The sequence below is a fragment of the Cryptomeria japonica genome, chromosome 11 (genome assembly GCF_030272615.1).
Source record: "Cryptomeria japonica chromosome 11, Sugi_1.0, whole genome shotgun sequence".
NCBI lineage: Eukaryota > Viridiplantae > Streptophyta > Pinopsida > Cupressales > Cupressaceae > Cryptomeria > Cryptomeria japonica.
In genome coordinates, this window is record NC_081415.1 from 676,158,759 (window position 1) to 676,183,703 (window position 24,945).

At 33.7% G+C, this 24,945-nt stretch overlaps 1 protein-coding gene across 1 annotated transcript; it reads left to right on the forward strand.

Moving 5' to 3' along the window:
- The first annotated feature begins 16,699 nt into the window (after window positions 1-16,699).
- Window positions 16,700-18,215, forward strand: LOC131058801 (E3 ubiquitin-protein ligase PUB23-like). The gene has a single exon (XM_057992400.1). The coding sequence runs from the start codon at window positions 16,773-16,775 to the stop codon at window positions 17,970-17,972; it is 1,200 nt and encodes a 399-aa protein (XP_057848383.1). The 5' UTR covers window positions 16,700-16,772; the 3' UTR covers window positions 17,973-18,215.
- The last annotated feature ends 6,730 nt before the right edge of the window (window positions 18,216-24,945 follow it).

Below are 24,945 nucleotides of genomic sequence, written 5' to 3' on the forward strand. Positions count from 1 at the left end.
CAACATCCGTTTTGTGAAGAGAGACAAGTTAGTAGTCACAAAAAGGAAGCTTAAAATGTTCAAGATGCTTATAATATTTTTGCATCAATGATTTCAGCACCTAAATGAATCTCTTACATTTTCTAATTTTTAGCTTCTATTGTTAAAGAGTTTACCAAAAGTTGAGAATTAGTGTCCAACATAGGGATTTAAAGGTTGAAACAAATTTTGGTCAAGAACTTACTTATTGAGTCATGGCATAAGGGAGAAGGATTAAAGCAAAACTAAAGTAATGAAAAATGAGAAACCCCCACAATTTTTAAAACAGTTGGAAAAAAAACAAAGAAAAAGTGTGTAGAATGAAACATAGAACATAAACATATATTTTTTAAAATATAGGTGTGTATTAAAAATAGGTGCAAAAAGAACATGAATTTCTATTAAAATGTGAAAATGTTAAGAAATATAATTATATATTAAAATCTTAATTATTTGAATTAAAAAAAGGGGATGGTTAGAAAGCTAAAATGAAGATTGACATTGCAATTGTGTTTTATTATGAATAATATCTTAAAATATACAACCTAATAGAGAGAACATTCAATATTTATATATTTTTTATGTAATTCACAAAATAAGAAATTGTAAAAGAAATAAGCTAACTCAAGCATTAGTAAAGATTAAGGGTGGGTAAATTCCAAAAAAAATAAAAGAAAAAATTTACATCTTCTAACGCACTCATGTTATGTTTCATAAGATGGATTGTCTAGTATTGTTATAAGCTTGTTCGCAACCAACTTCTTAAATGTTTTCTCAATTGGCTCTCCCAATGGAGTATACTTTCTTGGAGGCTTTGATAGCCTTTGAGCATTCACTTGATTATTAAAATTGGATGAACTTGTGCTCGGGAAAGTCATCTTTGGTTTTACCATGTTCACATCCACAACCCCATCGTTAACTGTGTTCTTATTTTTGTTCCAAAAGCAGGGTTTATCCTTCCCATTGAATTCATCTTTGTTGTCCTTGAATAGCTTAATAGTACCTTTCTCAATAAGGACTTTTTCAACTGCCAATCCCTTTTCAATGAATTCCTTAAAAGTGGAAAAACATTTTTTTCTTAATCCATATCCAATGTCTTTATTAATGTTTTGAATAAACATTTTCGGGTAAGTGCACCAAGATGGTGAACAAAAGGGGGGTATAAGTGGCCACTTTTTTCTGAAAACAGATAAACCTGAACTTGAAAGAGATATTTGAAGGTCATGCACACAAAACTAGGAGTTGAGAAAAGAATAAGAATTGTAGTACTCTAAATTTAGTTTCTAAACTACTATTTTCAAAAAAAATTGATAAGATTAAGAGGGTCAAACCTTTCACGCATGAAAAATTGTTCCTGATTTTTTCAGAAAACATAACATAGCCGTTTTCATGCATTGCACAAAATATATAGTTAGGTTTAGTATTTTGCAAAACCCTTTGGTAGGATGATAGGTAAGATTAAGATCTAGAAGTTATGTTTTGTTTTGTAATCTTCCATTGAGTATTTTTTTTTAATGACTTTTTGAACTAACCACATCCTAAAAATTTGGTACCTATTCGTGTGTTGGGCACAACTTGCATCAAAGTAATAAAAAATGCAAAATCATTTTTTTTTAAGTGTATAGAATCTATTGTAGAACAATAATATGTAATTTATTTTGAATTTGGTTAAGTATATCAAAAGTTATTAAAAAAATGGTAGACATATGTCTGTGAGGATTGTTAAGGCATTGATAAAGAAAATTAAAGTTTACTATGCTAATGTTATCCAAAAATAGAAAAACTTATATGGTCCAAAAACTGAGAAGATATGTGAGATTATGGTGGTAATTTTAGAGATACCCACTTGATCATTTGTAAACCTGATGACGACGAAGTTGAGAAATCATGTTGGATGATGAAAAAACGTGTAAAGGGACAAAAATGGGGGGGAAATGGGCTTGCAATTCTTAGGATCATTTTCCAACCCTCTTACCAAGCCAAAACCCGCACAAGTTTTGAAAAACATAAAGTACTATTCGTAGTTCTACATAACCCATACGGGTTATGTAGAACTAAAACCATTATTTTATGTTTCACAAAACCCGTACGAGTTATGAAGACATAATAATGTATGCTTGTAAACTTAGCATTTACTACACATATGTATAGACATACATATATAATATGTGTTTATGTATGTATATATGCATATCTATACTTATATATATATATTTATATAGATATATGTATATATGTTTGTATACATGCATGTATCTCTTCTTTTCCTCTCTCTCTCATCTTCCTTCCCCATCACCGTCTCTGTCTATTATGAGCCCTAATTATCCTCCTTGAGTTCTATCTCATCTCTCTCCCCCTCAGACTTCTCTCTCTGTCAATTCTCTCACCCTTTTCTCCTTCTCGTTCTCTCTCTACCTCATGTCTATCACCCTCTCATCCTTCTCCTACTCTCTCTCCCTATCACATTCTCTCTCTCTCTCTCTCTCTCTCTCTCTCTCTCTCTCTCTCTCTCTCTCTCTCTCTCTCTCTCTCACCTTCTCTCTCCATCCCCCTCTCCTTATCCTATTCTATTCATATCTCCTACTCTCTCTCTCTCTCTCTCTCTCTCTCTCTCTCTCTCTCTCTCTCTCTCTCTCTCTCTCTCACACACACACACACACACATTTTTCCTATCTCCATCTCTCTTCCTCTCCCCCTCTCCATTTCCCAATCTTCCTCCCCTTCTCTCTCTGTCTCTAAATCTCTCTCCATCCCCCTCTCCTTATTCTATTCTATTCCTCTCTCTCTCTCTCTCTCTCTCTCTCTCTCTCTCTCTCTCCTCTCTCTCTCTCTCTCTCTCTCTCTCTCTCTCTCTCTCTCTCTCTCATTTTCCCAATCTCCCTCTCTCTCCCTCTCCCTCTCCCCTTCTCCTTTTCCTAATCTCCTTCTCTCTCCCTCTCTCCCTCTCTCCCTTCTCTTTCTTTCCCTCTCTCTCTCACTCCCTCTATCTCTCTCCCCACTTCATATTTGGTTCCTATAACTACTTAACCCATACGGGATATGTAGAACTAATGCCAAAACTTCTAGTTCTACATAACCTGTACGGGTTATGTAGAACTAAGGACAAAACTTGTAGTTCTACATAACCCGTACAGGTTATGAGAAATTGTGAACATTCACATTAAAGGTTTCCATAACCCATATGGGTTATGGGAAAATCTTAATATATTTTAGTCCCAACGGCCTAAACATCGGCATTGCAAGTTGTTTGAAGGCCCCACTACTTTTTCACATGATTTTCTGGGACAGTAATAGTCAGGTTTTCATTTTTTTTTGTCACTTTTGCTTTGAAATGATTGATTTCTCTTGTATATTGGATTGTTTTTGAAGTTATTTTATCATTGTTACTTTAGATTATAACAAAATGATGATCATTTGTTGTTTTTTTTCTTTGATCATGATTTATTTGTCTTGTATTTTGGTTTTTTTTTAGGTTATTTTATTATTGTTACTTTAGATTATAACAAAATGATGATCATTTGTTGGTTTTTGCTATTTGATTGTGGATTGTCATCATGATGTTATGTTTAGGACAATGGGAAAGAAAAAGAGAGGAATGAATGAACAAAGAGAGGCAACAAAGGAAAGACAAAGGGAGTGTATGAGGAGATTACATGAAGGTACATCATCTAATGCACCTAATAAGAGTGATGAACATTCAACAATTGAAATTTATATGATGAATGCACCAGATCAAAATGATCAACATACACCAATTCAAATTCATATGATGAATGCACATAATGAATGCAATGAACATACACCATTTGAAAATGATTCGGTGAATGCACATGTTAATGAAATTAAAAAAGACGTACCATTTGAATTTGATGTGATCAATGCACCTAATGAAAATGAAGAGCATGCACCAATCTTAACACCTCTTAGAATAATTCATAGAAAACCAAAGTTCCTAATAGATATTGATGAAAATATTGTGAAGCCAATGCATGATAAAACTTCCGAAAGAACTTGTAGAAGAATGGTTTGAAGAATTTGGAATAACTATTTTGAAAACTTAAATCAAAGTGGGAGATGCCAATTAGTTGTTGAAATGATTAAAAATCTGAAATTTAGAGAGAGAATGAAAATTTTGGGGTTAAGAACATCCGAAAATAATAGTAAAAGAACCATTGTGAGAAATTTTTTTGATGCATACCAAGCCATTGGTTCGAAATCACGCACTAAAGATGCTAATGTTACTCGTCGTGTCCTCACATCAACCATAATGGGAAAGGAAATGAAAAAATCTTGTTTAATAAGCAAAACAAGCAATTCATTAGATAAGTAGAACCACATTACACTATGCCTTAGAGAGGCGAGATAAAATCAAGGATCCTAACAATAATTCTCTTTGGGCATTCTCGGGTAGACTCCCATGCAAGGACAAGGTTGTTGTTGATGCACTAAGAACGTTAATTGAGAAATATTGGTATGACAACACAAGGGTTTCACCCAACCAAAGAGATGTTGTTAGAAGGCGAATTGGAATTAGTAATCGTGAGCCACATCCAAAAAACTATTTAGATACAACTCAAACACAATTTTATGAAAGGTTTCTTCAAATATTTCCTCAGATTAAAATTAGTCAAAGATTTTTTGAGATGACAAAACCATTTTATGTTAAGATTAGTCATGCATGTACTACATGTTGTTGTAGGGTCCATGTTGAATTTTCTATGCATTATGATATTTATCGTTATATATGTTGTACTTTGCACACTAATGATGTTTTGTAGGAATGTGGTCTAGAAGCACCTCCTAAGTCACTACGAGAAATTATTTCAAATGTACTATGTAGACAAGATGATGGATGCAATTACTATAAGATGATGTGTTTGAGAGGTTTTTGTCCTACATGTGGCGGTTTGCAACAGTTGCATAGATGCCTACATCTGGATAGCACACATTAAATTGGTAAGTAACTAGTTTCTATTGGAAAATACAAGTCAGTCACATATGATGTTAAAGATGGAAAAGAATTAAAGAGGAGTGATTTAGTGAAAAGGGATATATATGCATAGCTAATTTTATGATGTTTCAAGAGAAACTAGTGTATGAGTACATAGGTCACACACATAGAGCTAGGTGGTTAGATGAGAAATTCAAGTTGTGTAAGGACACTTTCCCCCTGGATACTATTGTCTCTGTCATTCATTTTGCTGAGAATTATACACTAAAGGCACAAAATGAAGTACAATCTATGTATTACCACTCTACACAAGTTACAATTTTTACACACATAACATTCATGCATGCACATGATAGCATCGAGGAGGACCAAAAGGTTATAAGAGAATATCACTTCTATATTAGCGATGATCGTATTCATTCCTCCGATTTTGTGCAAGGATTGTTTACCGTCTTCTATGATACTTTAAGGGAAAGAGATATAAGATACAACCAACACTTAATATAGTCGAACAATTGCACCACACAATTCAAGAATGCAAGGATGTTCTATTGGTTGGGTAGGATGCATGTGACAAGTGATGTGCAACATTTTTGGAATTTCATTGAGGTAGGGCATGGAAAGGGAGAGAATGATGGTGCGGGAGCATTGTGAAAAGAGCTCTTACCAGAGAGGAATTGAAGTACGAAGTTGGTGCAATGTTAATAGATGCAGAAACAATTGTGCAATGGTGTAACTCTATGATGGGACCAGGAAATACAGGTAAGTCTATGGTTTCTAGATATTTTTAGTTAATACGTGAATCTAACATTGAAAACTATCTAGATTGTTGTACACTTACCGGATCAAGTGACATGCATTCATTCATTCAGAAGTTCAAATGCAACATCACTAGTTATTTATACTAGACAGATTGCATGCTTTTGCTCTTCATGTATGCATTTTGTGTGGGATGAATGTGAATCAAAAGAGTGGATTGACCAATGGTCTTGTAGACTCTTGCAAACCCTAGATACATATCAACTTCCTAGAGCACTACAAATGAACCAAATTGAAGCATCAGTGGATTTTGACCATGTATCGGACATAGTTGAACTAGCTAAAGGGTTGTAATTTGCTACAATTTTAAGCTCAATTTATTAGTATTAACTTAAGTTGATTTTGGTATTAACTTATATCATTCTATTAAATGAAGATCATGTATATGCAGTTATTGCGGATGAGAACAATGAAGAAGGGACAAATTACTTTTTGTGTCGTTGTATTAAGGCCAAAAATAAATTGACTTCTACAATGGTTGATGGAGAGGGTATTGAGTACCAAATAGGATCTATTGTTGTGATAGGACATGGCTTAGAAGGTACCGTTGTTGTGTCGTGTTGTATTGAGACCTCTTAAACTCATTTATTTATCAGTCGTTGTATTGATTTTGGCATTAACTTATCATTCTATAAAATGCAGGTACCCTATCAAAAATTCTAATGCCTGGTTGTTTGAGGACTTTGAGACACAAACATATTCTTCATTACTCAAACCTTCTTGTTGCAAAAAATATTTATTTGAGTAAATATTGTGGTAGACCTCTTAACAAGGATTTGTGGAAAGTTCATGAATCTAACCACGAGGCAATACTTGAGACACTAAGGGTTAGAGCTGATCCAAAAGGTTCACTTGAATGATTTTGGGCCATCTAGAAGAATAATTCTACAATATGGTACAATAATTTTGACAGTTTTGTATATATCTTTTGCAAAACATTGTAATTTTGGCAATTTAGGAAGATACAACATGACCCATAGGTTCAAATGGATTGTCCATAAGTTCCACGGTCTCTGAGTTATGCAATGTCAAAGTTTGACCATTTTTTCAACTTTGAGTGCTCAAGGGAAAAGGTCGCTACGAGGTTGCTCGAAATGATTGGAGGTCTTGGGGAGAGAGAAAAGGGAACACCTAGCATAAACCCGACCACATGCATGTGCTCGCACTAACAGCTCATTCCCATGACGAGCAGAACAAAAGCTACACTATTTTGCCACCTCTCACTAACAGTTTTTTATGCGACATAAAAAATCTCACCACAAGAAAATGGAATAAATTTGTTCAAAATCGAGAGAGTATTTTTTAAGTAGAGACAACAAGACCCCATAGGTTCAAATGGATCATCCATAAGTTCCACGGTCTCTAAGTTACGCGATGTCAAAGTTTGACCATTTTTTCCACTTTGAGCGCTCAAGGAAAAATGTCGCTATGAGGTGGCTCGGAATGATTGGGAGTCTTGGGGAGAAATATGTGGGAACACCTAGCATAAACGTGACCACCCAGATGCACTTGCGCTGACGATTCTTTACCACAATGAGCAGAACGAAAGATGCACTATTTTGCCACCTCTCACTGACGATTTTTTATGCAACAGAAAAAATCTTACCACAAGAAAACGAAATCGAGTTGTCCGAAACTGAGAGAGGATTTTTTAGGAAGCGGCAACATAACCCCATAGGTTCAAATGGATCATCCATAAGTGCCACACTCTCCGAGTTACACGATGTTAAAGTTTGACCATTTTTTCCACTTTGAGCACTCAAGGGAAAATGTCACTACGAGGTGGCTCGAAATGGTCAAACATCTAAGGGAGAGAGACAAGGGCACACCTCGCATAAACCCAGCCACCCAGATGTGCTCACACTGAAGGTTCATTTCCATGATGAGCATAATGAAAGATGCACTATTTTTCCACCTCTCACCAACAGTTTTTGACATTTTTTATGAAAGAAGAGATAATTGGTTTGATTTGATGTTAAAATGATTGCTTCAACTCTTCTTTTATATTTGATTTGGATGAATAGGTGTGTCTCTTACCCTAAAGTTGAATTGTTATGGAATAAAATTTAAATGAAAACCTTACCTAAGCCGACTCATCCTTAGATAAATTTCAAATCTGCTTTGTGTGCTCAAATCTTGTCTTAATTGATTTTTGAAATGATGAACTTCGCTCCATAAACATGAGTTTATGAAATAATAGCTTCACTCCAATCTCTTCATTCATGAAGGACACAAAGAAAATTCTCTCAATCAAAATACACAATATCAGCATTACCGGTGTCGGTACTTGGGTACGTGGGTATACACAATATGAGCAATAGATAGTTTAAAAGTATATGCCATATGAGTTACAAGTAATGAACAAATTGGATCACATTTTAAGAAATATACACAACGAACAAGTTTGATCACATTTCAATAAAAAATAACTAAGTTTCAAGAATATCAAGTTTCATATATATCAATGAACAAATTGGATCGAATAACAAGTTTCATATATATCAAAATGAACAATAATCGTGTACCTATCAAAAAATGGCATAGATGCCAAATCAATAATAGTTACAAAAATGTGGCATGTGCCATGTCTGTCAAAGTCGATATATACATATACAAATGTCGAATATATAAAAAAATTGGTCCTTAAATGACCACAACTATAGTTATATCTCTATCGATATCTATGACTGTGGTAGATCATCAAAATCGAGCCTTTTTGAAGTAGTACGTGGCTCTACAGGTGGCTGCACAAGGACAATTCAAATGTCGAATCAGATATAGTTTCTTAATATAACATCAAAATAACTAAATATTGAACTCTAAATTGTTTGAAGTTAAAATGTTGATTACCTCATCTCTGTCTTCTGCAATTGGGTGAGGCTAAGGATCCGTGGGATGTCCTGAAGGGGGTTGTAGCTGGTAAAACAACATTAATACATGTTAATAACATATATGTCACCTAACACATAATAACTAAAAATGAATAGACTAAAAAACTAAAGCATACTGGAGCCTCAGATGGATGTGTTTTGGTCGTAGGAGGCAAAGTCACAGATGAATCAATTACGATCATTTCCTATATCCATGGTAAGTGATCCAAAAGGAGTTAACTAGAGGGTTTCAATATCTACATATACATGTTTAATCATAATACATTTCAACAAATGAATTTAAATTATACTGAATTACCTTCTGTCGTTTGGGTGTCCAAGAGGATATATTTTTCTGCCTTGGAGTGCTAGAGGATGGCTTTCTCACACGAGATGTCCTCAAGGTAGGTGGGGTAAACTAACAGAAAAAATTAACATAAGGGAAAAGAGCATGTATTTAATATACCACTTAAGTCAAAAATATATAAATATAAATGGTACCACATAGCTATCTTGGCCAAAGTCAATGGTCGAAAGCATGATATCATCAAGTTGGGAGATCTCAGCCCCTGATAAGCCTAATAAAACACCAAGTAATGATACATATAATTAACAAAATATATTTTGAAACCAATGTATTATTATATTTTTAACAAACTTACAAATCTTTACCTCTAGTGGCAAAACTACTCGTGACCGTGGAGTCGACTGAAAAGAATGTGGTGTACTCCCACCACCTACTGCACCCTGCAATGCATTTTATTTATATGTCACTTTAAATTGTTCTAAAAATAAAAATTCATTTCTTTTTATAAGATTTAGTTACTTAATTAATAACATATCATAAACAGAATTAAACGCACCTGTGTCTGATAGAGAGGGTACAACATACTGATCAGGTTGTCGGTGAGGGCTACATCCTCTACAGTGGAAGCATGGCATATACTCCCACAACATGTACACGAATGAGATGTCAAACCTTCCTCATCTGTGTCAGTGTCTACACCAAAACATACACCCTAGCAGGTGGGGCACATATGTTGAATGGGTTGGCCCGTGCCAAATGATGCATGAGGTGACACTGATGAAGAACATGTCGTTGATGAAGGAGGTGTTGCTGATGAAGGAGGTGTTGCTGATGAAGGAGGTTTCGCTGATGAAGGAGGTGTCGTAGGTGATGGTACATCCTCTGCTCCAGCCAACTATGTGCCATGTTGAACAATGACATCAGTCAATGATACAGCTGCCTGAAGAGTCTATAATTCCGTAGACTCCTTCAAGGATATAGGGACAGCGACATGAACCATGGGTTTAGAAGTTGTACTCCTCCTATGTTGTGGCTTTACCACCTTATGGGCCCCAGGTCTATCATGTGCAAAGCCTCTCCCTCTACCCTGAAATTGTCGGATGCCAAAGTAATTCGGCTTCTCGTCAAGGATAAACTCACAATACAACATTCTCAAAAAATATAGAGGCACCTCCCAATTATTACAAGGTGGTTGGTCAAAGACCATATACCACCTATCCCAAAAATCTTCTTTCAGCCTAGCATGAACACAACAATGTATAGGAAACTGAGTCATATTTAGTTCTAGGTTGTTACTGGTAACAGGATTGGTGAAAAGAGCACATATGTTATCTTTAACTATGCCCTTTTTTTCACTTGATCATATGACAACCCATATGCATAAAATGTTCAACATCTATCCCTCCATGAACCCCATTTCATAACCTCCCTAGATACCTCATTCGCACTATTGGCCATTATTTCTAGTGTTCTGGCGGGGGTTGAGTGGTGCTCAAGCCTAGAGGACCTCAACCTCTTCACCAATATAGAAATTTGGGCACTATTTTGTGTAAGGCGATTGATGAGATCCTTTTGTGCGACATCTACATGATCTAATGGAGGACGTGGAGGGTTTTGGGGTGGCGGTGGTTGTTGAGGTGCAGCATTTTGAGGATTTTGTGGTTGTCAAGAAACGTCTTGAGGGTTTTCTTATTGCTCATGTGCAATGTTTACAGGGTTTGCTTGTGTTGCTTGTGTAGGAGGAGGTTTGTGTTGTCTATTTCATTTTTGGGGATTGCTTGAAGAATCTCACATCAAATTAATAAAAAGAAAACTTAAATCAATTTAAAAACCCTAATTCAATTAAAATGCAAACAAAAATAATCAAACCAATCAAATCTTACCTATTCGATGGGCTGCCATTGTTGAAAATTGCTCTCAATGCTGGAAAAATCCAAAATAATTACAAACTCGTGCGGGTTCTGTGGATTTTTGGCTTTCTCTTGCTACTATTCCACGGGTTTTAGCGTTGGAAATGGCCAAAACCTATGGCCTACCCAAAAAAAAAATGTTCCTCAAAACCCGTATTGAGGAACTTTATGTTTTTTAAATTGTTTTTGGCTAGGCTTGGTGTTACCAAGCCTAGCACATTTTTGAATTTTCAGAACCTGCACGAGTTATGAAAATTTTGGTTTTTTTTTTTTGCATGTGGCCACTTTTTGTTCGCCATCTTGGTGCACTTACCCTTCCACCATTTGTTTTTAAGGAATATCACAAGAAAATCGACTAGCAAGACTTCTCCATCACTGTAAGAATGAAGCAAAGGACTCTCCATTTTTTGTTTGGTATTGCACAAAGTAGTCACTGACACATCTATTTCAATATTGTATGAGAAGTGTTGTATGAAAGCTTCCACTAGATCACCCCATGACTTGATTCCTAGTGGAAGTTGAGATAACCATTCCATGGCTTGTCCACCTAAACTTTGTGGGAATAGTCCCATCAAGTATGTTTCCTCTCTTGCTACCTCAATGCAAGCCGTGAAAAATTCTCTTATATGTGCTTTAGGATCTCCCTTTCCTCTATACTTGTCAAATTTTGGTGTTACAAAATATGGAGGAAACGGAGGCATTGGTATTCTTCATGTCATAAACTTTCACAATATTCCTATTGTAAAGATTTGATTTCTTCCATTTTCTTACAATAAATTAGGCACACTAATTTAGTGCTATAAATATACTTTAATTGCTATTAAAAAGTTGGGTAGTGGAGTTTATTATGTTCAAAGAACTCATTTTCAACAAATGAATAGAATTCAAGCTCATCTTAACTTATTTCATAGGCTAATTATCACTAGGTCGTCAAATCTGTTAGGCATCAAATGTATCAAAATGTAATATAATAGATTAAAAAAAAATTAAGGTTAGGTCTCATTGATGTTAGTAAAATCTATTATTACAAATATACATGTCTCCCCTTGAATTTTCTATATTAATTTCATTCTTACCATTACTATTCTTTGAGAACAATGAATGAGATTGTTTTAATGTTTGTGTTAAATTTATTTCTTCATGTAATTCCTATATCATTTACAAAGAATTTATGTCTCTTATAATCATGAAATAAAACAAGATGAGTCAAATTATTTTTTCAAATGTAATGAAATGCTATGCTCTACTTAATAAACGTCTAAATTCAAAATAAAAAACTTGGCACTATAGAGCCACTCTATCGAGGAAACAACCATCCTTATAAATGAATTCCAAGAAAAAAAATCAAACTTTTAACCACTTATTTATTCAATTTATTGTTGAATGAATGATAAGATTTATATTCTAATTATTCAAATTTAATTATTTAATTCAGATATTTTATCTTAAATTAAGACCTCTTATAAATTTATAGACTTCAATGTTGACTCAATACTGGTTTCAAATTTATCAAACTGTTAAAGCTAAACATTACACCTCCTTATATTGAAACATTACAATTTGTACCTACGCGTGTTTTCACGTGTCTAAAATAATTTTGGTGTTTTATGAAACTTTCAACGCTTATTTGCCAACGAAGAATCCATCTGGCCCGTCGAGGTAGTCAATGGTTGCGTTAGACTTTGTAACCAAACACGTGCCTCATTGAAATGACGACGGCGTTGACATTAAACTAATATGAACAAGTTGAAACCGACGTTGACCTTATGTGTCCATAAACGACTTTATATAAAGCGTCCGTGGCCTCCTCTATCACCATAATTCATTTCAACTCCAACTTGAATCTTCTTGAGTTGATATGCTAAGTAGGGGAGAGGGACCAGTAGTTGTACCGGGTCTAATAGTCGTTATAGCAATTGTGCATATAATATGCAGTCTTGCCACATATTTATACTATATAATGAAAATAAACAATCCATATGTAAATAAAAAAATTACCAAATGTTGATCAAAATGGACCAATACTTGAACACAAATACATTAATTAACAAGTGAAATAGATCATGTTTTGTTTCAAATAAAATATCATAGCTATCCACTATAAGTATGTCATATATAAAATAAGATACTTACTTAAACAAGTAGTGTTATCATAGTGTAAAAATATTATTCTTATGTGCACAACTATTGGGGTAGCAATGTATATGCAGTGGAGTATTTCATATTAGTAATTTGTCCTATCACAAATATAAAAGGTGAACACAATAAATACCTTGTTTTTCTCCATGAAATGTGAGGGATTGTCCAAATATTTAAGTGTTCAACAATTGGTCCCTTTGTGTTCATATAAGGTTTATTTTATATCATAATATGTTGCTTTTGTGTTCAACTATTGGTCCTTTAGTGTTGGATATAAAAGTTAGAGATAACACACATTTATGATTACTAATAGGTATTTGGTCCATTTAAGTTTCATATAAGTTATATTTTACATAAAAATATGATATTATATTAATTACAAATGATATTTTTTATTCAACAACCAGGGATTTTTAGATTAAGTTTTGGTCAAATCTTTAAAAAGTCATTCTTTTGACCCTTCACACTGGACGTGTTATTTTGATGACTTGCATAATGAGTCATGCCTTCAAACCTTAGTTGTAGATGGTTAAGTCTCCATATTACATTCCTAAAAAAAATAGAGGTCTTACAATATTCCATGTGACGGCTACATGTTGACGAAGTTATCCCTAATGACTACTGGTCCCTCTCCCCTATTGGTTGGCTTTCAATGCATCTTGTGTGAGAATGGAGACAACAGATACCCAAAAAGTAATGTTATTGCAAAGAATTTAAATGACTATTTCTAGATGAAAGCATGGATTTTTAAAGATATAGCATTGCAATTTTATTTCTAGATGATTCTAAATAATTTATTTAATAGACTTAAAGATAAAGTTATTGAGGGTAGCAACTTCAAGAAGAGAAACTTTCTAGATGTGTACGACATAAAAAATAAAGTGAGGTATCTTTGTCAATATCCTTTTTGTGAAGAGAGACAAGTTAGCAGTCACAAAAAGTAAGCTTAAAGTGTTCAAGATGCTTATAATATTTTTACATCAATGATTTCAACACCTAAATGAATCTCTTACATTTTCTAATTTTTAGCTCCTACTGTTGAAGAGTTTACCAAAATTTGAGAATTAGTGTCCAACTTAGGGATTTAAAGATTGAAACAAAGTTTGGTCAAGAACTTACTTATTGAGTCATGGCATAAGGGAGAAAGATTAAAGGAAAATTAGAGTAATTAAAAATGAGAAAACCCCATAATTTTTAAAACAGTTGGAAAAAAAACAAAGAAAAAGTGTGTAGAATGAAACATAGAACATAAACATATATTTTTTTAAATATAGATGTGTGGATTAAAAATAGGTGCAAAAAGATCATTCATTTTTATTAACATGTGAAAATGTCAATATATATATATATATATATATATATATATATATATATATATATATATATATATATATATATATATATATATATATATATATATATATATATATATATATATATATATATATATATATATCATAATTATTTGAATTAAAAAAAGGGGGTGGTTACAAAGCTAAAATGAAGATTGACATTACAATAGTGTTTTAGTATGAATAATATCTTAAAATATGCAACCTAATAGAGAGAAAATTCAATATTTATATATTTTTTATGTAATTCACAAAATAAGAAATTGTAAAAGAAATAAGCTAATTCAAGCATTAGTAAAGATTAAGGGTGGGTAAATTCCAAAAAAAATAAAAGAAAAAATTTACATCTTATAACGCATTCGTGTTATGTTTCATAAGGTGGATTGTCTAGTATTGTTATAAGCTTGTTCGCAACCAACTTCTTAAATGTTTTCTCAGTTGGCTCTCCCAATGGAGTATATTTTCTTGGAGGCTTTGATGCCCTTTGAGCATTCACTTGATTATTAGAATTGGATGAACTTGCGCTCGGGAAAGTCATCTTTGGTTTTACCATGTTTGCATCCACTACCCCATCGTTAACTGTGTTCTTATTTTTGTTCCAAAAGCAAGGTTTATCCTTCCCATTGAGTTCATCTTTGTTGTCCTTGAATAGCTTAATAGTACCTTACTCAATAAGGACCTTTTCAACTACCAATCCCTTTTCAATGACTTCCTTAAAAGTGGACAAACAATTTTTTCTTAATCCATATCCAATGTCTTTATTAATGTTTTGAGTAAACATTTCCACCATTTGTTTTTGAATAATATCACAAGAGCATCAACTAGAAAGACTTCTGCATCACTGTAAGAATGAAGCAAAGGACTCTCCATTTTTTGTTTGGTACTGCACAAAGTAGTCACTGACACATCTATTTCAATATTGTATGAGAGGTGTTGTATGAAAGCTTTTGCTAGATCACCCCATGACTTGATTCCTAGTGGAAGTTGAGAGAACCATTCCATGGCTTGTCCACCTAAACTTTGTGGGAATAGTCGCATCAAGAATGTTTCCTCTCTTAATACCTCAATGCATGCCATGAAAAATTCTCTTATATGTGCTTTAGGATCTCCCTTTCCTCTATACTTGTCAAATTTTGGTGTCACAAAATATGGAGGAAACATAGGCATTGGTATTCTTCATGTCATAAACTTTCACAATATTCCTATTGTAAAGATTTGATTTCTTCCATTTTCTTACGATAAATTAGGTGCACACTAATTTAGTCCTATAAATATACAATAATTGTTATTAAAAAATTGGGTAGTGGAGTTTATTATGTTCAGAGAACTCATTTTCAACCAATGAATAGAACTCGAGCTCATCTTAGCTTATTTCATAGGGTAATTACCAGTAGGTTGTCAAATCTTTTAGACATCAAATGTATCAAAATGTAATATAATGAATTTAAAAATAAATTAAAAATAATTTAAGGTTAGGTCTCATTGATGTTAGTAAACTCTATGATTACAAATATACATGTCTCTCCTTGAATTTTCTATATTAATTTCATTCTTACCATTACTATTCTTTGAGAACATTGAAGGAGATTGTTTTAATGTTTGTGTTAAATTGATTTCTTCATGTAATTCCTCTATCATTTACAAAGAACTTATGTCTCTTATAATCATGGAATAAAACAAGATGAGTCAAATTATTTTTTCAAATGTAATGAAATGCTATGCTATACTTAATAAACATCTAAATTCAAAATAAAAATCTTAGCACTATAAAGTCACTCTATCAAAGAAACAACCATCCTTACAAATGAATTCCAAGAAAAAAAATCAAACTTGTAACAACTTATTTATTCAATTTATTGTTGAATGATTGATAAGATTTATATTCTAATTATTCAAATTTAATTATTTAATTCGGATATTTTATCTTAAATTAAGACCTCTTATAAATTTATAGACTTCTATGTCGACTCAATATTAGTTTCAAAATTATAAAACCGTTAACCCAAACATTACACTTCCTTATATTGAAACATTACAATTTGTAATAATTTTGGTGTTTTCACGTGTCTAAAATAATTTTGGTGGTTTCACGTGTCTAAAAAAATACTTTTGGTGTTTTATGAAACTTTCAACGCTGAACTGCCAACGAAGAATCCATCTGGCTCGTCCAGGTAGTCAACGGTTGCATTAGACTTTGTAATCAAACACGTGCTTCATTGACATGACGAACGCGTTGACATTAAACCCATGGGAACGAGTTGCAACCGACGTTGACCGTTAGCGTCCATAAACCACTTTATATAAGGCCTCCTCTATCACCACAATTCATTTCAACTCTAAAATTTGAAGACCTTGTAAAGAAAATCCAACACTCGGCCGTCTCTGTTATTAGGTCTCTGGAAGCATATGGATTCCACAAAGATTGAAATTCCTTCGTATTTCTTGTGTCCGATATCGATGCAGCTCATGAAAGACCCTGTCACGCTATGCACCGGTGCGACCTACGACCGACACAGCATTGAGAAGTGGATGTTTACATTGGAAAACAAAAGCTGCCCTCTCACAAAGCAACCCCTTCCCAACACTGAGCTCACACCCAACCACACACTGCGACGCCTCATCCAACAATGGTGCGTCCTCAACTCCTCCGCTGGCGTCCAACGGATCTCCACGCCCCGGCCGCCACTCGACGCAGATCGGCTCAATAAATTACTTCTAGACATGGAGTCATTTCAATTGAAGGCGTTGAAAAAGCTCAGATCTGTGGCCAGTGACAGCGAGAGCAACAGGCGGCTCATCGCTTCCTCCGCCGCTCCAGCTGCCCTAATCTCTGTCATTGAGAGCTACGAAGAGGGATGCTGCTACGAAGTTGCGACGGCCTGCGAGGAAGCCTTGGGAATTCTTTATTCTCTTCCCTTGCTGGAGGAGTCGCTAGATTCGGTTGCCACAAGTAAGTGCGTCGCCTCTCTAGCCTCCATTCTTAAGAGGGGCACCTCCAATGCCCGGTTTCATGCCGCCATGCTCTTACAGACGGTGTCAAGGAAAGGCCTGGGGCGGCTCGTTATGAACGCCAACGGTGACTTAATAGAAGGACTTTTGGAAGTGCTGACAGACGCGGTGTGCCACAAGGCAACTGTAGCCGCCCTTGAAATGCTGACTGCAATCGCCTCCGACAGCCGGCGCAGCAGAATGAAAGTCGTCCAGGCAGGGTCAGTCTCCGTGTTGATTGAATCCCTCCCCGATCAGACTCCCGAGAGGAAAAGCAGCTGCGAGAGGATGTTATGTCTTCTCGACGTGTTATGTGAATGCGCAGAAGGAAGGGCTGCCCTGGCCAGCCACGCAATGGGCATCCCTGTAGTGTCTAAGAAAATTATGAGAGTCTCCAACTTGGCAACGGAAAAAGCCGTTCGAATCATGTGGTTGCTTTGTAAATTCGCTCCTTGTAAGCGAGTAATTGATGAAATGTTGCAGATTGGTGCAGTCACCAAACTGTGCTTGCTCCTGCAATGCGAATGCACGGCGAAGACCAAAAGTAAGGTAAAGGAGATGCTCAAATTGCACTGGAAGAGCACTTCTTGCATTTCCTTCGTAAATCTTCGAGAGTAAATAACATACCCCCAATTCACTGTAAAAACCATTTGTGTTATACATTTTGGATGACTCATTTTCAGCTTTGCGAGATAATTGCATTTAGCAGAGGCATTCTTTTATCATATAATATGCTCGTTGCCCTCTCCGCGTTATAGTGATGGAGCAGCAGATACCAGAGAAATTAAAACCACTGCAGTGGAAATAGAGCGTAATGGCTATTCTTAAAAGCAATCGAATATTCGTTGAAGTTTTTTTTTTTTCTGGTGGGAACTCGAAAGTAATTTTTTTTATTCTATAAATATATAGGGGAAGAGTATAAGTAGTCATCATAGCTAATTTCACACACTCACAGATCTTAAACGGTACATTGGATTTTGATTTTTTTTTAGTTGTCTTCGTATGCGACTTAACTGCTTATAGCAATTGATCTGGGTTCTGGGTAGTAACGATGCACGCTATGGAATCAATTATGCGCACAAAGGTCAAAAAGTACACATTTCAAAGTGTCGCCCGATACCTAACTAAAGATGTTCCAGTAACCATCAACTCAAAATCGCTAGTACTTGTTGACAAATGTCCCAATAGTGATGCACAAATGGGTTAATTAATTACAAAAAATGATCAGCTATTAGTACAAAACAAATTTATTAATGGTGTCTTCACTATGACAGCTATTGGGGGGTCAACATGATAATAAGGCGATGGTTATTGGAACTATGTTATCTATTGGTGCTATTCCCCTACCTTAAATATAAATGCATCTATATTAATTTGATTAAAACTTAATTTTACTTACCCTAGTCAAAGACCAATGCAGCCGATTAGCTATCATTGTTAAATGTGGAGACGTATTCCATGACTTCCTCATTTTATTCATAACTATGGTTGATATTATATGACCACTTTCTAATTACTAAATTGTTGTTGTAAATGTAAATCTATGGATAAAAATTGAAAAGGAGGGAAGATAAAATTGGTCTAGAAGTTTACAATAAGATGTATGGCTTTTTTAATTTTAACTTGGACTTTGTAAATTATAATGAATTGTTTTATTTTATTTTTTAACATTTATATATTTATTTATTTTTAAATTCTTATATAGAGAGTTGACAAATTAAAGATTGGTCAAGAAATTCATAGTAGATTATAGATAAGAACAAACGTATTGAACCCTCAACAACAAACAATTATGAAGGTAGTAGTGCTTTCCAATAATAGATGTAGTACAATCTTAACATTAGTACAAATGTTTTTTCGTATTTTTAATGAATATATTATTTATAATTAATTTTTAAAAAGAATATATGTTAAAAGCACAATAGTGAGAGTGTTACTCCTAATTTTTTACCATTGTCCATTTACTATTATGGTAATTAAGTTTTATTGGTATAGTAAATATTTTCTTATAAGGGTCAATAACTATGTTTTACTAGTTGTGATTTACTATTTACTGGGAAGGAATCTAGAAGAATAATGATTATTTTGTATGTTCAACTTCCTAAGGGGGGTTTAATGAGGTTTTTTGGTCATTTTTGGTGGCTATTATTAAAGACAAAATAAATTATTGTTATAATAATAACCACCAAACTATTTAGAAACTATTAATAATCGGGTGTCAAAATAGGATAGCAGAGTAAAATAATTGCAACCTACATTATCTTATGCATCAAATGGTTGGATTTATCCAAGGGACGAATTGTAATTTTATAAAAACATTGGATGCACCATTTAGGGGTTGAAAATGATATATAAACATGACTTGAGGTGCTAGTATGCAATTGTAATTAGCAAGAGTGGACAAAATATATTTGCAAGTGTTGAAGGATTGAAAAAAGAGGAGAAAGGAAGGATTGTATGTAATCTCTATTTTGAAAATAAAAATTATATTCTCTTCTTGGTGGATTATTCTTCCTAAAAGGGTTTATCCGCATAAACATATAGGTGCTATTTTTTAATTATTCTATTCCATTGATAAGTAGGAGATATTTTCTACAACAAGTCAAATTATGATATTGCTATCAGGATTCAACTATGAGATTGGTTCTTGTGAATCACTACTCATACAACGTGGGTTAATGAGTTTGACTCAAAAACTACATAGTTGAACATCAAATCTATCACAATGTAATATAGTATATCAGAATATTTTAATTTTAAAATTAATTTAACGATAGATCTCATGAATGTTAGTAAAATCTATAATGTCAAATATTCATACCTCCCTTTGAATTTTCTATATTAATTTCATCTTTTACTTTAGTATTCTTTGAAAACATTTAATGAGATTGCTTTAAGATTTGTGTAAATTCATTTCTTCATATAATTCTTCTATCATATTACAAAGAATTTGTGTCTCTTATATAAAATAAGATGAGTCAAATTATTATATCAAATTCAATGAAATACTATATTGTTTATTTTTTATTAACAAAATCCTCTTATAAAATATTAGACTTCTATGTTGACTCAATGCGTACCATCTATAAAACCTTTCAATGCTACTCTACTATTTATAAAACCTAATTAGAATTAAGGTACCCATTACACACCCTCATATTGAAACTGAAACATTACAATTCGTACCTTAGCGTGTTTTCACGTGTCTAAAATAAAAAGTTAACAACTGCCAACAAAGAATCCATCACCAAAATAAATGCTTGGCCCATCGAGGTAGTCAATGGTTGCGCTACCCTTTGTAATCAAACACGTGCCTCATTTAGGCGACCGGGTCCCCATTAAACCCATACGAACAACTTGCAACCTACGTTGACCCTAAACGAGTTTATATAAAGCGTCGTGGCCTCCTCTATCACCACAATACATTTCAACTCCAAAATTCCAAGACCTTGTAAAAAAAATCCAACACTCGTCCGACTCTGTTATTAGGTCTCTGGAAGTGTATGGATTCCACAGACATGGAAATCCCTTCGTATTCCTTTTGCTCTGTACTGCTGGTTATAAATATAATGTTGAACATATCGTTTTAGTTATTGCTTCCCCATCTCCTTACGAGTCTATTGTTTCTTTAGGCAAAACATCGAGCACCCCACCTAGTTCAAGACAATACTCTTAGCAAAGGTAGAATCAAGGGCCCCTACTATCTATGGCACGGGAATGTAAACGCCCTGATCTAATAACGAATCCCATCTCAACATACTGAGCAGTTCCCATTGGAGGGGGGTGTGCATAAATCTTTGGGACCAGTTGTGCATGCAAACCTTAACTATTTGCCAGGATGTACGAATCTCTAACTGCTCCATACTGACAAACACTTCCATGGGAATAGCAATAGCAACTCCAATGCCATGTGCCATGCCTATATCATTGCAAGTAGAGGATATGAATAGGGCCCAATCATATAGGTAGGGGCTTGGCACAGAAGTACCAAATCGAGATTGGAACTCGGTTGACAATATAGATAGGGCCAGTCGGACCATATAGAGAAAATAGCTAGGTAGGGACCGACCAACCCATTATAATTTGATTAGGGCACAATGGAAAAAGCCAGTCATAGAAATTAGCATACTTTCACTTCATATCCATGACCAAGTCATAAGTATCTAACCAACCAACCAGTGAGATAAAAATCATGCAGGCTACGACATATTGCAAATACTACATGCAAATTAAAACATCATGCAAATTACTCAAAAACTGCATGAGAAAATCTTATAGAGCCTTCAACAACTTGAATGCAGCTATTAATAAGCTACTAGAGGAATAGAGGACACACTTTCACCACTCTCAGAATCGTTCGAATAGAAACTAATCAAACGATTGAAAATTTTGTAGATACAACTTGGGAAATAATGTGCTCCATTGGTGTGAAAGAAGTTTATGTAGAGGAGCATCCTTCCATATGCTAAAATATGTCTGATCCATTTGAATTTTATTATTTAATCCAAATCAATGTTTTACATACATTTTTAGGGTTGGTTTTCAAATCAGTGTGCTTGGCTAAGAAACTAAGGTGGTAGGTGGTAGGTGGTAGGTGGGTATAGCTAAGATTAAAACTCTACTAAGCATAAGAATTTAGATTATGATTTTTTTATGTTGAGAGGCATTCTACACACATATAGGGTTTGTAAAGATGTGTAAACAAAATTAAAAAGGTAATCGATATATAAAGTAAATTGCATTACATATGATCAGTTCTTGCTAGAAAAGATTACAATGAAGCTTCTAAATCCATCAATAGAAGCATTCAAATAGATTAGAAAGAAAGAGAATAGATTACAAGAATTTTCATGTTCACAAAGTCAAATATAGAATATGAGATAGGAACGTCTCTCTTGTATGAGATAATAGATCATGTAAAACACATTTTTACCTAACAATGATATCTCTCAATGTATTCTATATCAATTTAGTAAATCTATATAAGTTCTAGTATTTAAATCATTCATAAGAATTAGAAATGGTAAGTTCCAATAGGAAAATAAATAGCTATATCACACAAGATTAAGTCACTTCCCATGAAGTGATAAAAAATATCGATGAGGTATAAAATTATAATTAATTATTTGTTCTTTGAATCAAATAACATTTAAGTAGAATAGTCAATTGTAAAGTTATATACACATAATTGGAATGAAACAAAAGGAATATTCTACATGATAAAAAGTTAAAATACTGATTAGCTAAATGTCATGAAAAAATGATCAGTGGTTTTGAATAATCATTTAGTGATTTTCAATAGCTTATTATTTATTTATTTATTAAATATTTTTATCGAGGTCTAGACCTACAAGCATGATAGCTTAGCAAGGGCATAAAGCCCATGAGCACACCAGCCCAACGAGGATCTTCACAAAGTAGTTTTTGTCACTCGATATGAGGGTACGAGCCTATTGGTTGAAACCTCTTCAGCCAAAAAACAAGGACTAAGGCATAAATATTTTGCCAAATTTGCCCAAGGCATGACCCCAACTTCATCCCTTATGATGTTGGATCCTTAGACTTGACAAGACTTGATCCCTAGTGGGCTCATTTAGAACCATTCAACTACACCAACAAACCAAGGGCCCATTGATAATAGCATATTGTTCACCTCTTTTCCTTTCATCCATCACATAACTCCGTTATCATTGGACTACATATAAAGGAACCCTAGAAAAATAGGAGCTCATGCATATTTTGGAAGATGCAAAGGAAGAGTGGAGTATTACAAAGGAGGAACCACGTTGATCTATAAATTTGTTTACAATTCTTTATCAAAAAGTTTTGTTTTGGTGTTTTCTATAAGATTGTAATGAATAAAATATATGACAACCTTACATGCAATTGTATTCTAATTATCTAATATCTAGTTCTCTTTGACTCTTCAACAATAGACATGGTTAATAATTGTTATGGAGTATAGAGATTCTGGATTTGACTATGTGTGCCTTTTTCTTATCATATCCAGAATCTCTATACTCCATAACAATTATGGACTGTGGAAACTTAATGTGTACAAACGCTTTATAATGTTGATTATTTTTTCTTTCAATACTTTGTAATTGATTATTAAACAACTCCAATATATGGTGTAAATTTCTCAATTTATATTTCAAATAAGAAACAGAAAGCTCACATTTAGGTAATGTTGAAAGCCCTCCCATTGGTAGAACCCTCTTAAGAAAATCTAACAAATCAAATTTTTTTATGATTTGCATATACAGAATGAAAATCAATGATCCGTGTATGTTCCAATTGTTGCCCTTCTTAGCTCACAATTCCATAGTTCTCATTTTCGGCATGCACATAAGTTCCATTCTCAATCAAACCTTCCATTTTGTCCACTATTTTTTTTTAATGTGTACAATTGAATGTTTCCCTTGTTACTGACTTCTCACTTTCACTTTACTTCCTTTTATAAGTAGCCCTCCGTGAAATTTTTTTGCACATTTTCTTTGATTGTGTTCTTCATGTCATAAAATTTCACAATATTCCTATAGTAAAGGTTTCTTCCATTTTCTTATGATAAATTAGGCACATTAATTTAGTGTTATAAATCTACTTTAATTGCAATTAAAACATTGAGTAGTATTATCTATTATGTTCAAAGAACCCATTGTCGAATTTGTTGGGCATCAAAAGTATCAAAATGTAAAATAATATATTAGTTTATTTTTATTTTAAAATTAATTTAAGGATAAGTCTCATGGATGTCGGTAAAATCTATAATGTCTAATATACATGGCTCCTTTTGAATTTTATATATTAATTTGATTATTAGCTTTAGTAATCTTTAAGAACATTAGATGAGATTGCTTGAATGTTTGTGTATAAAAAGTCTTTATGTAATTCATCATATTACAAAGAATTTATTTCTTATAATCATGAAATAAAACAAGATGAGTCAAATTATTTTGTCAAATTCAATTAAATGATATATTGTACTTAACAAACACCTAAATTCAAAATCAAAAGCTTAGTGATAAAGAGCCACTCCACCAAGAAACAACCACAATTTTGAATGACTGAAAACTTTTATCATAAATGTTGAAAAATCATTAATTACTTATTAATGACTCGTAAGATTTATGTTATAAGTACTATTGTATAACAGTCAATGAAGCATAAATATTTAGTTCTAATATTTAATAAATAAATTCAGACTTCTTACAAAATTTTAAGCTTCCATGTTGACTCAATACAACTTTCTACTTATATAGATTAGAGCGAAGGTAACAACCATTACACCTGATATTGAAACATTACAATATGTACCTTGCGTATTTTCACGTGTCTAAAATATAATTGTAAGAAAGTTTCAATGCTAAACTGCCAGAAAAACAATCCAACACAGGTTGGCCCATCGACGTGGTCAAAGGTTGCATTAGACTTTCATTTAACACGTACCTCATTTATGTTTATCGTGGGCGACCGCGTTGTCATTAAACCCATACTAACAACTTGCAGCCTCCGTTGACCTGCGTCCATAAACGAGTTTATATAAAGCGTCCGTGGCCTCCTCTATCATTACAATACATTTCAACTCCAA